This window comes from Elaeis guineensis, chromosome 4 (assembly GCF_000442705.2).
Source record: "Elaeis guineensis isolate ETL-2024a chromosome 4, EG11, whole genome shotgun sequence".
NCBI lineage: Eukaryota > Viridiplantae > Streptophyta > Magnoliopsida > Arecales > Arecaceae > Elaeis > Elaeis guineensis.
Genome location: NC_025996.2, coordinates 11330119 through 11352318, shown reverse-complemented (window position 1 = coordinate 11352318; position 22200 = coordinate 11330119). Strand labels below are relative to the sequence as shown.

General features: G+C 32.1%; 1 protein-coding gene across 1 annotated transcript in view; it reads right to left on the bottom strand.

Annotated features, from left to right (window-relative positions):
- Nucleotides 1-417: 417 nt before the first annotated feature.
- Nucleotides 418-22200, bottom strand: part of LOC105034871 (uncharacterized) — a 38752-nt gene continuing 16969 nt past the window's right edge. The window contains 8 exon segments of the mRNA XM_010910188.4: nucleotides 418-839; nucleotides 1629-1773; nucleotides 1880-2106; nucleotides 3558-3943; nucleotides 6696-7242; nucleotides 7316-7390; nucleotides 11074-11409; nucleotides 11411-11547. Of these exon segments, the coding sequence (XP_010908490.2) occupies nucleotides 705-839; nucleotides 1629-1773; nucleotides 1880-2106; nucleotides 3558-3943; nucleotides 6696-7242; nucleotides 7316-7390; nucleotides 11074-11409; nucleotides 11411-11547 (1988 nt within the window). The 3' untranslated portion in view covers nucleotides 418-704.

Genomic DNA, 22200 nt, shown 5'->3' with positions numbered 1-22200 from the left:
ATCACGTTATACATGCACCGTCTTTTTTTCATCAAAACTGAATCTGCAATATAATAAGTTGAGACTTTAAAGATCTGGTGTTCTACTTTTGATGAAACCTAGCTACTGCTTTCAGCAAGAACATACTCATGACAAAGTCAGCTTATTTGCCATGAGATGCAATTCACAATGGGCAGGCGTGGATGGAAACCTTCAAAATATATTTATTTACTCCTTGCAAAGGATTTTTGTTTTCAGCCAGTTTAAAATCAATGGCATCAACTTTAATCTGCTTTCAAAGCAAAATACTCTTAAAATCATTCCAACCCCGATATATATGGAAGGTCATTGTGTATCAAAATTCTGCTCAGCTGATCCAGAAGCAGAGGTTGTCCTCACGCCATATTGGAAATACACTATAATTATAAAGATGCTAACTTAATAGAAAATAAGATCATTGAAAAATTCAGCAAAAATCAAGCTCACTACAGGATTTTATTTGCCAACAGCCAATATACATCAATCATTGAATGTGAAAGCAATTTCAATCACTTTCTATGGCTGTCTTCCTACATTATAACATGATCACTCCTCCTTTGGGCTAGACAACAACCGGCTAGAATGAAGATAAACCTGCTTCACTGTCATCAACATGATCAGCCATGCCATCAGAAAGTTGATCTGTATCTCTGGTCAACAGAATGGATAAACAACCACAAAAGCCATCATGAAGGATCAACAGTGTGCTGCTTGCAACCTTTAGGCCCGTAATGCTGCGAGCTCCGCCTCACGACTTTCCGGCATAGTGCACAATAATGAGTTTGGCAAGCCCAGCAAAAGATATGATTGTTATTTCCAACCTGTTTATTTTGCCCACCAACATAGAACTCTATCAGCGCCTTTATAAGATAAAGTTACTAACAGGAAAAAAAAATGCAGTTATTTAAAAAAAAAATCTCCTGCTCCAGAAGGGGAAAAAGATTATGACAACATGTACACACGTACACATCTATGCATGCAAATGTTTTGGCAGGTAATATGGATGGACAACATTTTGCAATCTCTATAGAGGATCATTTTCTTCTTCTTCTTCTTTTATTTTTATTTTTATTTTTTGGTTTTGAAGGGGAAATAAATTCTGATTAAGTTAGTGTTTGAGGAACACAAAAACAAAGTCAAAGGTCTCTTATCAAACCAAGAAATGTCAATAGTCATACATGCGTAAAGCCTCTCATCTTGGTTGTGCCAGTGAAATATCACATACAATGATAAAATTATGTTCCTATACATGGAAAAAGAATGTGTTATCAATAGACACAAAACCAAGGAAGGCAAGCAGGTTGCAGGGCTGAGGATCTCCTAGATCACATTGATTGCGTATACCATTTTAAGATTGAAAGTAATAAAATTTGCCACATTGGACAAGAGCTCAAAAGGTTTAACACATATTGCTTATTCTGTAATGACACTATATTGCATTATTGATTCCATCATTTCATGATACTATGACCAGCTGCCACATTCAATATATATAGTCTAAGATGCCCCTAAGTTACATAAAACAAAGTATTCTCCTCCTCCCCCACTTTCTTTTGAGGATAAAATTACATAAAACAAAATCATAAAGCAACCAGTTCATCCATGCTTACCTTGGCATTTAGTTGTCGACAATTTGGACATGGATGACCAACATCAGCAAATAGTTCAGCTTGTATCTGTGCGGCCACTTGTCTAGGATTCATATGCATTTCCCATCTCTCCATTTCTTCACGGGGAAAAAGTTCACATTCTTCCCTTTAAAGACAAAACCTTTGTCATTCTTCTCTTCCCAGAAAATGCAGAGATGCAGACGCAGACACAGATGAACATCAATCATCACAAAAATTCTAAAATAACTCACCTAAAATGATCATATCCGTCAATTGCCTTGTTACAGCGGTAGCAAAAGAACTGCCCACAATTTTGGCATACCATCTTGTTGCAGCCTTCTGTTCGTGAGATTGCCATCTTGCAAGATGGACATTGTTTAGCATCACGAAGTGCTTCCCTAACACTGAGAATCTCATTTATGATCTCACGCTCTCTGTGCAACTGATCTCCTTTTAGCCGAGTTGAATTCTGCCGCTCCTGTAACCAGGAAAAGTACCAAATAACTGTCACCATCCAATATACATTTTCTTTCGACTTATAACAAAATGGTTAGTACAACCATCATCTGATATACAATAAGAAATGGTAAGAAAAGGTATTTTTCTCAGTAAAAAATGTGTCTGCACTGTGCAGTTGACAGATAGTTTTCACAAACTTTCTTTTCAATAACTTAAGTTGCCTGAGGATAAAATTTAAATGGATAATAAATACTTCGTAGCCCAAGATATCACACCTGCTCTGGCTTTTGTTCCATTTTGTCCAATAAAACAGTACACTTTGTTTTTCCTATTGCTGAAGTATAACAAAATAATAAAAAAAAATAATCCTCTAAATTTGGCCTTTTCTTCCAAACTTCTAATTGCACTAAATTTTGAAAATCATGCTTGAAATGAGTGGTGATAGCACAATACAAGATTTTTAGGATATGGCTACAAGGAAAGTTTTCTAGAGCTTAATCTAAATCTCTTTGTATATGCAACTGACCATAATGATGATCAAAATCATGATATTTCATACCAATCCGAACCAGTTGGTACATCCTATACTATATCATACCGTACCGGTGGAGAACCGATTTGGTTCAGACCGGTTTTTTGGAAAATAATCTGAACCGGACCGAACCGGTCGGTTCGGTATGGTATCGGCCCAAACCGTCAGATACCAGGCGGTTTGGTCCGGTACGGTACTAGTTCGGTCTAGTTCGGCTTGATTTTTTTTTTTTTTTTTTTTTAGGTGAGATTTTTTTTGATTTTTTTTTATCGTCAGTGCATGCCGATATGGTACAGTGTGGTACGGTATAATACCGTAATGGCCGGCAACCAGCAACCAGCAATCGGTACGGATTTTGATACCCAGTCTATGAACCTTGATCAAATTCTAGAAACAACCATCATGGAATGAATCTGATCAACTTGCATTGTATTCGATGCATAACTGCATATCTTGCCTATGTTTTGTTAGACCCATGGAAATTTATTTGCAAAGAGAATCATGATCCCTGCAATATACTTTATGGAGAGTGGATTACTTCCACAGTAATATCTTAATTGATTGGAGATAGATTGAAAGCAATAGCTCCAAAATCCACCAGAATTACCAATAACAACAGGTTTGACTTGGAACAGATGTTAAGTATCAGATCAGATACTTTACAGGGAATTCTTTCTGAAAAAAAGGCTCCCAGTCACTGTCACATATGTGCTGTTCAATTACTAGCTTCTGCATGTATACCAATGTACACCTTCCCAAATTAGATCCAGGACCACCTATGGAAAAAATCACACACCCTGAAATATTTTTGAAGCAATATCCCTATAGGATCCTACTCTAAAGGTTTATGATGCTGGTTTCAGCACTGGCACAGAACAGTTCAAAATTCATGATAATCTGTGACTTCAACTAGAATGAGAATAAATTGCATTTGCTACCTGCAAAATAAGTAGCTTTGCTTCTGGAGTCATACATTTTACTCCTACATGACGGCGTTCTCTGCAGAGGGTGCAAAAGCTGAAGAAACACTTTGAACATTGAGCATGGTGGTCCTCATCTTCCAAGCATGCAGTTTCACATCTTGGACAGTAGACAACATCAGGCATCGAATCCAATGTTTTCTGTAGTAGCAAGGATTCCCAGCGTTCATAGCCTTCACTCCCTAGCAACCGTTTCAATAAACCAGGTGGAATAAGACTTCCACATTTAGCATCAGGACATAGCAACTTAGTTACTGTTCCCTCCTCCACATGCATATTGGAATAAGTCTCCATGCACTTCCAGCAAAAGAAATGCTGGCATGGAAGTTTGACAAATTCTGAACCTGATGAAATTAAAGAAAACTAAAGTATAAAAACACATGTCAGCAAATTTTAGTGAACCAATATACGTATGCCTCATTATGGCTAATGATGCCTGGGTAAAAATTTAGTGAAATAAGTATGCAAAAGGAATCTTTTCCTTCATGGACAGAGATATAACAAGGTAAACCAAGATCTATGCAATCTCAGCTGAAACAATTGGTTTAAAGGAAATAATAAGAAAAGGAAAGGAAAAACTCAAAAACAGAACTTAAGACAAGAAATATATAAGAAATTAATAAGATTATAAGCCTGCATAACTCTCTGACTTGTTCGTCTAGCACATAAATTATATAGGATTTTTTGCATGTTTACACTCCTAAACATTCAAATTTACGTGAATATCCTTTCAAAATTAATATTTGTATGCATACCCTCATAAAATACTTGTTTTGCATGTATATCCTCTTTTCTTTTGTTTTTTTGCATATGTGCCCATATTATTTAACGCCATTAAAAAATTAATGGTTAAAAATTTAAATGACTAAAATATCCTTATGAGTAGATGTGCAAAAAAAAATTTATAAGGATATATATACAAATAGCAATTTCATGAAGATATTCATGCAATTTGAATATTTAAAAGGATATACATGCAAAAAATTCTAATTTAATTTTTATCTATTTCATCTAGATGGATTAAAACCCTCTTACTCTATAATGTAGTAACATGTTACATAATATAACAACACGATGACGATATTATATAATATTTTATATATTAGAATAATATATTATATTTTATTTTTATGTATGGGACGATTACGTCCATCTTATAACAACATGATATACCTTATACATTTTACAAAGATATTTTCGATAAAAATTTTTAAAATAAAATAAATAAAATTATAAATTTTATTATTACATAATGCCCAAATCCACAACTATATCCATTCTATGCAAATATACAAGCTATTCATCTAATATCAGGTTTAGATACTTTTCTTAAAAGTATATTATTATACATTAGAGAAAACATAGATGGTTACGATCTGTTTATCTTTTAGATAAAATAATTTTGATTTATCATTTAATAAAAAAAATATTTTATCTATGTAAATTAATAAATTAAGTAAATTTATTATTTTAATGGTATATATTAATTTTTCTCTATTAGAATAAAAAAAATTAACGAACCAAGAGAGGTATATTTATGTTAAGGATTTTTTGTATGTATACCCTTCCAAATATTCAAATTTACGGAATACCCTCATAAAATTGCTATTTGTATATATATCCTTATAAATTTTTTTTTGCACATCTATCCATAAAAATATTTTAGTCATTTTAATTTTAAACTATTAATTTTTAACGGTGTTAGATGATATGGGTACATATGCAAAAAAAGATATTTTATGAGGGTATACATGTAAATATCAATTTTGAAAGGGTATTTATGCAAATTTGAATGTTTGGGAGAGTATACATGTAAAAAACCCATTATATAGGATTTGTTACATGTATACCCTCCTAAACATTCAAATTTGCTTGCACATTGAAAGCATGTTACCTTAGTGCTGTGCTGCATCACAGCTAATCGTCAAAACTTGTAATTGTCAAATTTACATACAAGAAATGGAGAATAAAAAGGATGTACTCAACTAATACACGTAGTATGTATCATATCTACTTTTATGGTCAATTTAGGATTTCATTTTTTATTTTTTCACATTTTACTATATAGCCAAGTACTTGACCACAATGCCTTATCCCAAGTAAATTAAGGCTTGCAAATGTAATACTTCCATCAAAGGCAACAGCCTGTCACAAAGAGCATGCATCCTGATTTGACTAATTATGACATCTTTAAAGATCTCAGATTTGGATGGAAGTTGACAACATTTATTTTACCAGGACATTATCTAATGATAGTAGTTAATCTCTGTACTGAAAATGTAGTTGACATATGTTTGAAGGTTAATGGCGCAAATAAACAATCGAGTATCAAATCATAATGCACAGATAAGGCCTGAAGTTCAACTGTAGGTACAGAAGATAGAACTATCAAACCATTTTCCAGAAAATTCTTTTTCTTAAAAAAAAAAAAAAGAATGAAAAAGAAGGCCTGGCCTACCAGCTACCTTGTAAACACGATGGTTAGAAAAACAATAAATGAAAATTTATATATGACTCTTCAGGTTAGGAAAGAAAATGAATGGAATTCCACAACAGATGAAAGAGTCAGGATCTTCCCCCCATGATGAAGAGAAGAAAATGACCCAGTTAAAATTTGCAATTAGGCCTTTAGGAAAAGAGCAACAAGTTAGTAACAGCATCTGTAGAGGATGAGAACATGAATTGAGACAAAAAACCCCAACACTTACTCTCCATAATACAGATGCTATGATCACAAACCCATAACTTGTATGAATTCACCCTTCAAAGTGGTGAGTTTATATGCAACTCTTGATTCTAGAAGACTAAATATAAGACAATTGCTGGATGGGCTTATGTTCACATAATTAGGAGTGGTTGGATCAATAAGAGCATTAGACACATTAATTTTTATAGTTTGCAATCTTTTATAGACAGATTTCTTCCTTATGCTTAAAGAGTAAGACAAAGAATAGAGCAAACTACTGTTTCAGATTTAAAGTGATATGTGGGATATAAAACATGAGAGTGGAATAAATGATGCACATCAGATTGCAGAAACACGTCTACCAAAAAAAGGACAAAAATGCAGAGAGCAATGCATACAAAGAGTCTAACCTGCATACTCACTAAAACAAATAATACATTGATGTAGATTGTTCAGAAAATCTTCATGACACTTCTCATTGTTGTAACTAATTATTGAAGGAATGATAGACTCTGGCGAGACACTTCTTGAAATGGCACGCATGTCTTGAACATCCGAGATATCATATAGATCAAGCATTACTCCATTATCAAACCCAAGGTATGAGCGAGAAGAATTTTGCAGCCATTCTACCCATCGATATATAACCTCCTGCCCTGTTTGCTCCATCCAGATGGTGTCCAGCATGTGACAAAGATTGGAAATCTTCAGAGCATCCAACCACTGTGCCATGATTGTGAAATAGGGAGGATGATGGCTTGGATATGATCGAGGTAATAAACATGTCAATATAATTGGGGGCAGGTGTCGAACACTAAACGTATACAAAAATTCATCAGATTCATCACATTCTGTCCTGCCATCTCGACCTTTTACTCCAGATTTTAACTTTTTGCTGGATGAGTGGAGCTTGGCAGATATGCTGATGTCATCAGGAACGTCATAATGGATACAAATCTGCACCACAGATATCAAGAATCAATTTCTTCTTTATGCATGATTACATATAACTGCTACATTAACAACCAACCTGGAAGGATCGTAAACCTCTTTTCCTATCCAAGGTGATAACATTGTCCCCATAAATTGCTTCCAATGCCAGAACCTGTGAATCAGATGCCGAGGACGAGAAGACAACAATCATACTTTACATGATATATAAACAAACAGAAGCTCTGTCAGACTACATAAAATTAAATTTCTAAAGGGTTACTAATTTTTTGTTAAAAAGAATCTACCTAAACAATATCCATGTTATATTTTATGTGAAAGGAACCAACAAGACTGCATCAAAATATAGCTTTATATGAAGGTAAGGGTTGAGGTACCAGTTCATACTGCATGGCATGGATAGGGGAACTGGTGCTCAGTACAACCCTTGTTTCCATAACATACCAGCACGTTTGATTTTATGTAACAGTTTGTAGCATCTAGATCCCTCATAAGGATCTGATTTGGTTTAAGACAGTATTTCCAAGAGTAAGGTAGTGTAAGAGAGATTTGTGCCCAATTGAAAAGATTCCATGATTCATTTAATGTCTAGTTATTAGCAAATATAGAATAGATTATTTACTTATGATTAAGATCAGCTTTTACCTATAATGCAAAAAATTAGATAATTACATGGTCAGTATTCGGTTTGTAATTCAACGACATGACCACAAGGATTACATTATTATGTCAAATCTCAATAGATCTAAGAACTTCTAATTTTCCTTTGTTTTCCAAGGACCACAGGATAGAGATTCATAACCTTCCAACAGCTCTTTGCAAGAGAGGGGTAAAAAAAAAAGAGATTGGCCATGATTGCTTGAAGTTGTATTGAAGAGTGAAGAACCATGCCACACCAGATTCCTGGCTAAGAAAAAAGCTGCCTGCAAAACACAAAGAAGTGCCTCCTGTTTTTTCAGTTCGTAACATTTGTATGGGGTTATCTCTTTTCTGCTGGTGGTAAGAGCTGTTCCCTCCCTTCTTTCTTCCGTTTTTCCTTTTTTTTTTCCTTCCCCAACCCCCCCCCCTCTCAACACCCTCTCATTTTTTTTATGATTATTATCTTGAATTTTTTGGCTCCTGCCATTTCTCCTCCTTTTTTCTGTTTTGATCATTCTGCACTTTTAGAAGCCTCATTGTACTCTGAGGACAGCATGGTGTAAATGCCCACTATTTGAGATCAATCCTTAATGGAGTGGGAATAAAGAAGAGCAGATGAGCTGTAAGCAGTTTCATTTGTGTTTTTATCTTCAATATTTTAATCATGCTAAAGAGGCAACTTGGCTACAGAGACTTGAGGCATGAAGAGCATTTTATTCTGTCTAACAATGTTTCCAGATGTCCTTCACTTATTCTCATCCATATTTTGTTATTGAATTACTGACTGGACTTGGATTCCCTGATTACAAAGCTTTTCTGGTCTGCAGATATATTTTTAAGAGCAGCAAAGAGAATGATTTGTTTCTTGATAAGAGGTAGGTCAGGGATCTCTTGTTTCTCATTTGGTAGTGCTAGGCTGCATGGTGTTCTCATCTATCACCGATATTGGCTGAACTATGGGGTTAATCTGGATGATTTGAAGGTGATGTCTCAAAAGATATCTTTGTCAAATTATAGGTGATGGTATAAGCATGCTGGACATCCTCATTAATTAGAAATCCAACATCTATAACACTCAAACCTAACTACTTGAGTTTTGTCTCAGTATCCTTTTCCATACTCACATCAATTAGGGACTAGGCAATGGTACCCGTATTTGTGTCCTTCTCACTGCAAGGGCCTCTACTAATTAGTACATAACAAACCATATCAATCTGCAATCCACAAGCTTATCTTCTATTCATCTAAAAACTAGGCATCCTTTAAACTAGTCATTTCTGGCTCCACTCATACTACTTTTACTAACCACATCTCATGTCCGTCAAACTCATCCTTTACATATGCACTCCCATTATTACCCAAGACCAATCCATGCAAGTAGCTAGCCTAATGGGCCAACTTCTAAACTTGAGGAAGAATACCTTAAAATCAAAAATTCTTTTGGCAGTTGCTTATTAAAACATTTTCTCCATTAATGAAGAATTACAAAGAATTATTTCCGTTCAACATTAGCTGACCCAACCAAGTCCTGTTTTAATTCCAAGTAAGATTATCTAATTCCATAAGTATGAAGATCTTACAAACCACAAAATGTGCAATTTTCTTTGCACCATTTTTAATTTCCTCATGAACTCAAAAAGACATCACATACTCTAACATACAGCATCACAGATAAATCTAATGAGAACTCAGCATTCTTAGGCTAGCGCAACAGCTTCCCTCTGACAAGCAAAGCAATGAAGAGTATTCTTGTGCCCTTGAACATTGTCATCCTAATGTCAACCCATAGAATCTTATACCCAAGACCAATCTGAATGCAGAAAAGCCTTTATTTTTTTCACTGAGTGGGATTCATTATACAAAGCTGATGACGATGATGAATCAAAATTTGACTATTTACAATGATCAGGATTCAGGAATATTTATTAGGTCTCCAGCGAACATGACTGTTTAGTTAGTTTGTTTTTAGATTGCTAAACCAGTTTAAATCAAAGGAGGACACCTTCTATTTCCAGTTGCACCTGTTTCAAGCACTTCCTTTCTTCTTACTTCTATCTCTATAACTTGAAGCTAATAAGCCTCATATTCTTGATTAATCAGATTCTGATTTATAAAAGGATTCCAATATTTTGTAAGTTTTCAGACTACCACTGGGTGTTCTTTAAAGTCTCCAGGTGCTATTTTATGCACACAGGATAGTCTCAGTTTATGGTTATAGTTTGGAAGCAACAGACTGGAGAACTCCTATGCACCATTTAGGGACTCAATCAAAGTGTTGCGAACATACCTCACACCACATGCCACATATCAACCCTCTTGTTCTTTATTTTGTTGATTAGTTTATAAAATATAAAACCTAGGACTTCGAAATATATAATTTCCAACTGGCACATGAGCCAGATGTCTCCTATGCTTGTCATTTATTCTTTATGATTAGAAAAGTGGAAGGGAAAGCCATCAAATTTTCGCCTAAAGGCATCCCCTTCAGATCCTCTTGGTAAGCCCTAATGGTTTGATCATTATAATGTTTTGAATGATGACAAACCCGCCTGCCAAGTATCACCAAAACAAGAGCCAAGAGGCTGTCCACACATAATGCAATTTAATCCTCCGGATAAGCCCTATAGGTTGTTTGTTCATGATAACAGACCACCCACTCATAATATCCCTGAAACCTTCTAATAAACAAAAGACTCCATTTTATGGCAAGACATCATATCCAACAGCTTTCTTGATCGGGGTCTCTCAGTCCTAGTAGCAGCTTGCTAAAGAAATTTCGATGATGATCTGCAAAAGAATCTTGACACCACAAAGGACACCATAAAGTGTAGAACCACCTTTCCAACATCAAACTGTCATAATATTCTGTAGAGATCCCCGTGGTAATTTATGACGAATTAATGCTGATGTTATGGGTCAGAATATTGCACCAGATTATGTTCCTCCAATTCATATCATCATCTAGGGGACAGTTTCAAGAAATCTTTGCGAGAGAGAAAGACAGCTTCAAGATTTTTTCTTTTTTTTCAAGAAAGAGACAGTTTCAGGAAATCTTTCATGCAAAACGCCCACATGCATCAAGAACAAGAAATAACCACGTTCAATCAGCAGTATAAAAGATTCGCAAGATTTATATATATATTTCATCAAGACCTATCAAGCTCAAATGTTCAAAGAAGGGATCTTTATCGAGAGTACCTCATCCTCTTGCAGCTGGTCATTCGTCCGTATTTGTTCTTCCGACAATTCCGGCTCTTCTCCACTAATCCGAAGCTTCTCCAATCTCCCGACAGCTTCATCAAAATCTCCACCACCAACCGAGGAGGCCTCGGCTCGCTGAGAATTCAACTCCGCCGTTGAATCCTCCTCGCTCCTCTTCTTCTTATCCCGCTGTTCTTGGAGCTCGTTCTCGTCCCGCTGCTCGGGTATCCTCTGGGTCGGAACTTGTTCTTGATTGGAAACAATGGGATCGCGGCAGGACTTGAGGGAATTGGAGCTCGATTCGGAGGGGAATCGGGGCTGGAGTAAGTTTGTAGGGATTTGGGATCGAGGGTTTTGTTGGTGGTGTGGCGGTTTCGAGCTTTGGCTTCCAAACCTTCCCCTGCCGACATCGCCGACTTCGATTGATCTTTTTCTTCTCTCTCTTGGTGGCGGTAGCCGCCAACTTGTGTCCTAACGGTATTTATTGCCATCGATTGGGGCTGACGTCACCTCCGGTGGAGAAGGTATGATGATCCACAAGGCGTATATTTAGTCCGCTATTGCTCAGGATGCTCTCGGATGGATCGAAAAGGCCCCAAAAAAAAAAAAAAAAAAAAAAATCAAAACAACAACTTCTGATTAGTTCTTTTGGATGAAATTATAGGCTACGACAAATGGTATCAGAGAATCGATCCATGGGTTAAACCTTTGCAAAGATCACCTGCTCCCTTTGCATCTTTTTCTATAATAAATTAAAAAGGGTTTTGCTAGCATGCATTTTTAAGATACTCTATTCAATTGAGGGGATGGATCCCATCATCTTAAATAGAATGGTATTGAAGTATATCATCAATCTTTTGTTGGTAAGTGGTACCTCTCCTAGACCTGTATACTGCCTCTCCATCATCTGTGCTGATGCTGAGCACCCTCTGTCTTGCCTCAATGCATGATCAGCTCCCTTTCTTTCAAGAGGTGAACAAGAATCAGAATTCTCTTGTAAACAGATGATCAATTTCTAGCTCGATGCCGTTTATTTCAGTTTTCCAAAAGATTATAGAAACCATTTCCAATATGGCCCAAGTAGATGCAAAACCTGCAAGATCTTTCTCCTTGCATAGCACCGACTATCCGTTGAACAAATTAATTGCAGCAGAAGCACAAACTAAGCAGAAGCTGCTCTATTTAAAAGACTCTGGAGTTTCCTTTTTTTTTTTTTTTTTTCCTCATGATCGATTTCATCTTTCTCACTTGGGACATACTTCCTTGTCTTCTCCCACTCGATTGAGGTTGTGATCAATGAGGTCGGAATGACGTCAGAACATACGGTGGTATGATAAATTTTAGATGTTGTCTCGTATATCATTAATGATGGCATCATTGGGATATTGTGATCGTCGGGATGATGTGAGTATTAGAGAGATATGTACATATTGAGATGATATGTGGCCATTATAATCGACAATCAGTAAATAGTGACAATAATAATATATAAAAAATATAAATAATTTTATAAATTAATATATAATAATTATTTTATAATTTAATTAAATATTTTTCATTCACAACATATATATAATAATAATAATAATAATAATATATTATTATTATTATTATTATTATTATATTATATATCTATTTTGATTGGATTATTAAAATAATATTATAATAATATTATATATAATCGATCTTGACTAGGCTTAACCAATTTTTACCATCAATATCAGGATTATTGTTAGGAATGATCTAGCCCATCAAAATTAATAAAATGAGAAGAAAAAATATGAAGGATTTAGCATCAATTAACCATACCTGTCTATAGAAATAAAATAGGATCCAATAAATAAAGAAAAAGCATCCATGCCATTTAACTAAATCTATTAATAAAAAAAAAAAAGACGAGGATGATTTTTTTTTCTCTCTAATTTATTGAATAGAATATTTTTGTCCCAAAATAACTTCAATATATCATTAACATCCGATGATGTGCTATCCCTAGCATATATATGGTGATAGCATCACTACAATTAGTGATTCTATCACTGAATTTATCATTGGATGAGATTTTATAATATCAAATAAAAGATTACATCATCTAACTCATATTACTAGGATGATGTAAAATATTATCCCCTACCAAACAGCATCCTGGGATTATGAGTAATTCTTTTCCACCACACTTTGATGAAGAAAAAGCATATCATCCAATCACATTAGACCACATAGCGCAATTAATAATGGAGCAACATTTAATGTTGTTCAGCTTTTTTCTCAAATTTTTTCTGATGAAAATATTTTTTCCTCCATAAACAGAGAAAAAATAGTATTATTACTTCTGATATCTTATATGACTTCTGTAAATATATATGATATCCTAAACAACATATGTGATTTCTATATCTTTATATGATATTCTATTAGTTATTATGATTTTTTGATGCTTTATACACTTTTGTGAATATATATGATATCCAAATAATATAAATAATTACTATAAATATATATACATCCTGAATAATATATATGACTTTCGATGTCTTATCTAACTTTCTGTAAGTATATATGAATCCTAAATAATATATATTATTTTTAATTTTTAATTTTTTATGAATATATATGATATCTGAGCAATATATATATGATTTTTTTGAATATATATGACATCTGAATAATATATATAGAGAATTAGAGATAAATTTTTAGCTATAATTTTAATTAAAATAGCTATTCACTTGAGTTTCAAGTAAAACTAGCTATCTATTTAAAAATAAATTAAAAATAACTATCTATTTTGGTTGAAATGATCCTTATATCTTTTAAAATACTGCAGTATTATATTATTATAGTGTATATTCTTTTTAATAAGATAGTATTACATTATATTAGTATAATATTTTATAATAATATAATATTATTTTATTATATTATATTAATATAGTATTCTTTTAAATAAGATAGTATTATATTATATTAGTATAATATTCTTTTATAATAACCAGTATTGCTTTATTGCATTTACTAATGTATTATTCATTTACAATAAGATAATATTATATTATCATAGTGTAGTATTCTTTATAGCAGTATTACTTTACAATAATACAGTGTTTCTTATAATAGTGCAGTATAATTTTATAATAGTATAGTATTATTTTATAATAGTGCAGTAGAGAGTAATTGGATCATTTCATCCCTATTTGAATAATTATTTTAAATTATATTTCAAATAGATAGTTGCTTTTATTTTAAACTCAAGTGGATAGCTACTTTTAAGTTTAAACTCAAATGAGTAGTTTTTCCTAGTTTATATAATATATATGACTTTTTGAATAATATATATATATATATATATATATATATATATATATATATATAAATATAATTTTTCATGATTATTATGATTTTCTGACGTCATATATGATTTTTTATTGGTTACAATAACTAACAAGATAATGATATAAAAAATCATATATATTGTTCAAGATGTAATATATTTTACTTATGACTACTAGATCAAATTTGTTTGTATTTATTCTCCCAACAATTCTGACTCTTCTCCACTAGCCCAAAGTTTCTCCAAATCTCTCGATAGCTTCATCAAAATCTCCACCGCCTACTAAGGAGGTCTTGGCTCACTGCAAATCCAACTCTGCTGTTGAATTCTCCTCACTCTCTCCTTATCTTGTTGTTCTTGGAACTCGTTCTTGTTTCACTAACTGGATTTCATCTTGGTTAGAACTTGTTCTTGATCAGAAACAATGGGATCGGGGCAGACTTGAGGGAATTGGAGCTCGATTCTGAAGGGAATCGAGGATGGAGTGAGATTGTAAGAGATTCCGAATTGGGGTTTTGGTGGTAACAAACGCTTTGGAGCTGTGGCTTCGAAATCTTTCTCTTGGTCAACATCATGGAGCTCTATCTTTTCTCTCAATTAGTGGTGGTAGTCGTTATCTCATGTCCTAATGCTATATATTGCCTTCGATTGGGATTAACGTCACCTCCAATGAGAGAAGCTATGTTCTCACTGTGCATTTAATAATTCCTTATTCTTAGGACTCATTTGGTTGATGGAAAGTGAAGGAAGGAAGAGATAGCTTTGAAAAGTGGAGAGGAGCCTCTTATTTGATTGAGATTTTAAGAGGAGAGAGTAGCAAAAGCTTTTCTATGAAAAGTCACTTCCCATATTTCAGACTCATTTGGTTCACAGGAAGAACTTTTCTTCCCAAGAAGTAATTGCCTAGAAAGTTAGTTCTTGAGAAATTATTTTTTAAAATAAATTTTAGTATGTTTGATTGACCATGGAAAAAGATTTATTGAAAATGGTCTATTTTGGTTGAGCACTTATTTTTTTGTAAAAATAGTGTACAATACCTATTATACCCTTAATAGATATAAGACCTTACATTTTTTTCCTAAACTTTATATAAATAATAATAATATTATATATATATATTAATGTTAATATATTATAATATAGCATATATCATAATAATTTATTGCATTAATATAAACTAATATATATTATATTATATTAATGTAATATTAATATTTAAATATAACTAATTTATTAATATCTTAATAAATATAATATAATATTATATTAATATAAATATTAATATATTAATATAAATACTATATCAATACTAATAAAAATATTATATTAGTATAAATATTAAAATATAATAAATATTATAACATTAATATTAATATTATATTCATATAAATATTAAGATAATATTAATATTATATTATCACTATTTTATATTTCATTCTATTCATCCATTGATATTTTAACCATAGTCTTAAAAGATATTTTGAAAAAAAAAGCATCATCAATTTTATCCTATGAAAAATTTTAAAACCCACGTTCCCTATGAATTTTCACTTTCTATAAAATATAGGAAATGACTTTCTATGAAAAAAATTTTCATTCTCTCTTCTCTTAAAACTCCATCAAATAAAAAAGCCTCTCTCTATTTTTAGAAATTTTCTCTTCCCTCCTCTACTTCTTGAACCAGAATGAGTCCTTGATGGAAAGTGAAAACTTATGAGAAAGATGGATTTTGGCATTTTCCATGAGATGAAAATGATGATATTTTTTTTTCAAAATATTCTTTTAAAATCCATGACTAAGATCTTATAAAATATCAATAATGATTAACATAAAATACTGAATAGTAATATAATATTATATTAATTATTATAATATTTATATAAATATAAATATTTAATATTATTTTAATATTTAATATTTTAATATTATTTTAATATTTACATTGATATAATATTTTATTAATTTAATATTATATTAATATTAATATTATATTTCATATTATATTATATCTATATAATAAATTTATTATATTAAAATATTAATATAATATTAATATATATTAGTATTATATTAATATAATAAATTATTATGATCTAATATTATATTATAAGATATTAATAATATATTTATATTAATATAAATATAATATTAATATTTATATTAAGTTTAGGAGCAAAAAGGTATGGCCTTATATCAATTAAAAGTATAATAGGTATTTTACAAAATTTTCTCAAGAAAATGGATGCTCAACCAAACATAAGCTACTCTCAAATAAGTTACTTTCTCATGATCAACCAAACATGTCAAAATTCTATCTCAAGAAGTAACTTCTAGAAAGTTATATCCTGAGAAGTTATTTCTTGAGAAGAAAAGTTCTTTCCGCAAACCAAACGAGTCTTTATAGTATTGAATAGGGAGATGGAAGAGTAGCAGTGCCGCCACAGCAGTGACCTCCAACAAGAATACCATGAATCTTAGGTTTGATCGAGTGTAGGTTAAAAGATTAAGCAATCCAGCTCAATCTAGATTCTTAATATCTTATTTAAAGTACTGCTTCGCGCACCCGTTAGGCGCACGGTGCGTTTCTATGCGCCACGCCTGGTAGGTGATTCTTTCTATTGTCCATTTTAACCCTCGAAGTCTTGCCAAAGTGGGATAAAAAAAAAAAAAAATCAGGATATGCTAAGAGGTACACTAAACATTCTTCTTTGTCATGATAAAGACTTCGCATAACTGATATAATTTACTTAGAAACATAAGTTTGTGATATGGCTACAACTAATTCCAGATTGGTTAATCCTAGACTATAAATAAACGATCAGGATGTCTTATGAAATAAAAAAAGTTATTCATAAATAGAATGATTCATCCTCTCCAAATGCAGCATGCAACTCTCTATGGTATCTGTACTCTTGAAGTATGTTTATTTTCTTTTCTTGTTTATTATGATAAGTCATTGTGAAATAACTCCAATGAAAAGAAATAAGAAGGCATTAAGAATCAGATGGCTGATCGGCTCTTAGAAGCCCGAACAAGTTTTAACCAGGATTATGCTTCGAAGAATTTATTGCTTTGTTTGGCCCAGTCCGGGCAGCGCCCAGGCCTGTGCTCTGCCCTACGGGTGGTCTTGGGCCAATCTTGGGCTTCCCCGGCCTGTTGAAATTTTAACAACGACCAGGTCCGATAGGAGTATCGCCGGTGAAGCACTTAACAAAGCTCTCGTTAAATTAAAGACACGATTCCGTAACATAGAACTATATGGGTGAAATTAAGTGATTTGTGACCAGGGTTGAAAATATGTTTGTAGAGAAACCTTTCTCCAGTTTATCCATTTCAACAAGCGTCGATGGTGCACGACATTATCATTAAATTTTGTCACATAAAATGGATGTAACTATTTAGTTGATTATCGTCCAGAGTCATGCAGAATCATACGAAGGTTTCATGATAAGATAGTAGTTCAGTGTTAGACATCCAGCATGTAACTACTCGTTTATATTTTTTTTTTCTTTATGTTGATTATAATATAATCAAGCACATATTCAATGCAACAGCAGAACATATCATGCAATAAAAGTTCTTAGAGATACACACTGTTACCAGCAAGACTCAACTACATCTGTCCCAAAATAATAAAAGGTGAGAGCTGGGTGGCTTAAAGGCCAACTCAAGCAACACTCTAAAGGGCTAGTCTACCGGGCACAATTTGTTTCCTGCCATGGTTCGGCTACTACTTTATCAGCATTTTAATGTCCACTTCTTACAAGAGTTGGGCTTCATTAGCATTACCCTCATCTACTCTACTTCATCAGGATAAGCTATTACTGTTTACAGGCAGGAGAAATACTTTGTGCACCACGGGTGTATACCATGGGGGTGTAGAAAATCCAATGTGGAGCATGTTACCTTATGTGATTGGTTCATATAGCCATTGCTTTCAATGCGTACTTAATATCAGCAGTTTCACTTTTTCGTTTAAAAATTTTATATGAGAAAATATTTCTACTTTTTGAAAAAAATTATGACATCCTATAGCATATTATGCCTTTCTATGCGCAGGATGTCATAATATGGTCCAAAAATTATAACATCCAGCATCAAATTATGACTTCTATATGTTATAATACGGTCCAGGATGTCATAATATGATCCAAGATATCATAATATGAAAGAAATATTTTTTCCAACTATTTTTCAACGCGCATTTAATGCCTATAGTTTTATTTTTACATTTAAAAATTTTAAATGATGAAAATATTCTATTTTTTTATAAAAATTATGATATTTTGTACATATTATGATATCTTGCGTTATATATAATATCCGTGGATAAAAATTATGATTTTCTGGACGTAAAATGTCATAATTTTTTCAAAAAAACGAGCATTTTGGTCATTGAAAATTTAAAAAAAAAAAAAAAAGGCTGCAAACATTAAATGCATGTTGAAAAATGATGACTATATGGATCAATCGGACAAGACAGTGTGCTCTACATTAAATTTTCTACACCACCTGCGGTGCACAAAGAATTTCTCTTACGAGCAGATACCATGCTTCTACATCATTTTCTATTTCCACCTACTTGTCAGCAATTAAGGATATATAAAACATATCTTCGTTGCTGTTATTTCACTCTCTTATGAGAGCAGTTTGTTTCAGATACAATATATAGCTTTGGCTTGTGTTACCCACAGAGGAAAAAAAAAAAAAAGGGCCAGCTCAAGACCAACCGATAAACTACTCAAACATGAATGAAGCTAAGATGATAACAAAATGACGCTTGAATTGGAATTTGATACAATTCTTAAAGTTTCAATTTAAGTACAAATCGAGCTTAATATGTCCAAGGTATAGTAGGGTTTTGTTCAGAACCGTGCAACATGATTTGCATCAATCAGCCAAATTTAGACTCAGCTAGGCTGGGAGGCTTATTACAACATTGCAAGTTAGCTTTACATGTAGTCGGCATGCGAGACCTGTTTTGGAAATCAAGGGAGTACTGCTTTATATTGCTGTATACTTTAATCTGCATTTGATTCATTTCAAGACTATGTTAATATTTTCTAATATAAGCATGATGATGGTTGACAATATGTATATATACAGCCAAAAGAATTGGTCCGTCAGCATTTCATGTTTGCGTTTTGTTGCCCTCTGGACATAGACCAAAGTTTAGATTGGATTTAGATCACGTATAGTTTTGCCACCTGCTTATCCACATGTATCGTTCTAAAGCTCTTTGATCGAGATATTGCATCACCCTTAACATGTATAGGTCAAGATTTCACACTTGTCAATGCCCCAAATAACAAACTATCTATATATTAAGCCATTATTTATTATCATGATAGAAATATCAATGGCTATGTATCTAGTTCAATTAGATGCTAGGCATATTTAGATATGATTTGGAAGCATCACTGCTGAATTTGGTATGTATTACTTTGGTCACTGCAGGTGGATCTAGAAATGATTCAGGAGTGAGATCTGTTAGATCTGAAAGTTATACCACCATTTTAACTAAAAATTAGATTCAAATTGGTTGCGTAAGGAAGGACCTTAGTGGTGTAAACAAAGATCTTATGGCATAATTTTATTAGTTTTTAGTGAAAGAATATGGGATGTAGAATTACTTTATCAATTTTTTATTTTCTAATATTTTTTAAAAAATAGTTAAGTAGGTTGGAGGAATTCCTTTCTTCTCTTTTAATTGGATCAGAATAAAATACTTGATGCTACCCCAATATTATAAACCAATTTAATAGATTTTTTGATAAAAAAATAATGAAAAACAATTGTCAACAAAGGAAAAAAAATCATTTGCTAAACCACTATTTATTAAAAAGAACTTTTCTATCTAAATAGCTTGAAAATTACATATTATTTTATTGAGGTAAATAACAGGTATGTCAATTAACAACAATGTTTGCTTGCATAGTAATTAACAACCATAACAAGGAAAGTAAAGATTATTTATTAGATTTGATTAAATTTTTTGTTATAAACTAAAATACTAATGCATGATAGTAGAGCTATAAAACGATCATAATGGCCATTAGTTAATACCTATACATAGATTAAGGATTCGTTTGATTCATGGAAAGAATTTTTTTTTCTGAAATATTATTTTTGAAAAATTATTCTCAAAAATAAAATATCTGCAAAAATAATTTTTGCATATTTGGTTGATCATGGAAAAGTAACTTATTCCAAAATGCCTTATGTATGGATGAGCATCCATTTTTCTTAAAAATTATGTAAAATACTTATGATATTTTTAATATAAGAAAAATCTTATCCCATTCTATATATTATCATGATTTACAAATAAAAAATAATGATGATTAAGGATGTTTTGGATTGTAGATCGTGATGGAGTATTTAAGCATTACGATGGAGAAAATATTTATTTTAGACATAATTTTTTTATAGCTTGTTAGAAGATTTTTGAAAAAAAAATAATCTCTAATTTTCATCTCATAAAAAAAAACTAAAAATCATATTTTATATAATTTTTTTTATAAAAAAGTATTTTTTTATATTTTTTTCTTTCAAAATTTTAATCAAATAAGATGAATTTTTTTTTTCTTTTTTGACCCTACTTCCTCCCCCTCTACTCTCTGCAAATCAAACACGATGCATGTCACGCCCCCGATCCGAGATTGTGAATCGAGGTCATGGCAACCGTCGCATACTCATAGAAAATTTTTTCTATAAGCGTGCAAGGTATTTCATCATGATATCTTACACATAAAGTTAAATAATTTTTTTTAATTTTTTATAATCAAACCTTAGTTCAAATAACAAATCAAAACTCAGTGTCTAAAAGAAAAATAATTGTCTGACAAAGTCAACACTTAAAATAAAAGTCTTGAATCAATTCTGAGAAAATTCTAAATCAAATGAGCTAACTCCATCTCTAATCGCTCTCCCAACCGAAATCCCACATCATGCTAATTTTCTAGATCTGTAAAGAAAACATAAAACTCATCATGAGCTAAATAGTCCAGTAAGCAGTGTATACCTTTAACTGAATGAATCAGAAAATAATACTATAATATTGATTTACTGATAATAACAAAAATAATATGTAAATTCATAAAATCATGATCATACTATCAATCATATATAAAATTTTAATTCATCATAATTTCATATTATGCTTATCATCTTAAATTCATCAATTTCTTAAGTTCTTCTTACCAACCATGACTATGACCATATTTTTTCTGTGGCAGGGTCATAATACCACGTATCTGCTTGCGGTAGGCTGCGAATCATCTGGCAGCCAAGTCCTTTGAAATCGCTGGTCTCGCTGGCGGTTTGTCGCTGGTCTCTCTGGCGATATGTCGCTGGTCTCGCTGGCGACATAAACCCTCAGGACAATCAATTACCAACATATATGCCTCCATTGGCGGGATCTTTACATAGTCGGATTGTTAAATTCATATCATCTTCCAATTCATATTTTATTTTTAAAAATAATATAAATAATTGATATTCGAGTCAAATCAATCATATCATTCTTTATGATCATATATCATCATAATAATTTTATTTTCAACAAATAACTTCAATCATAAATAATTTCTACAATTAACTTCAATCATAAATAATTTTAATAATTATTTTCAATAAATATTTTCAATCACAAGCATACCATAATTTATTTAATTCAGAATTTATAATTTACCAGATAAATTCAATAAAAGTAAACACTACTTACCTCAAAAGAAAATTCAAATTAAGAATTCTAGAAATCTTGAAAATCCTTCTATGGACCTGATACATCA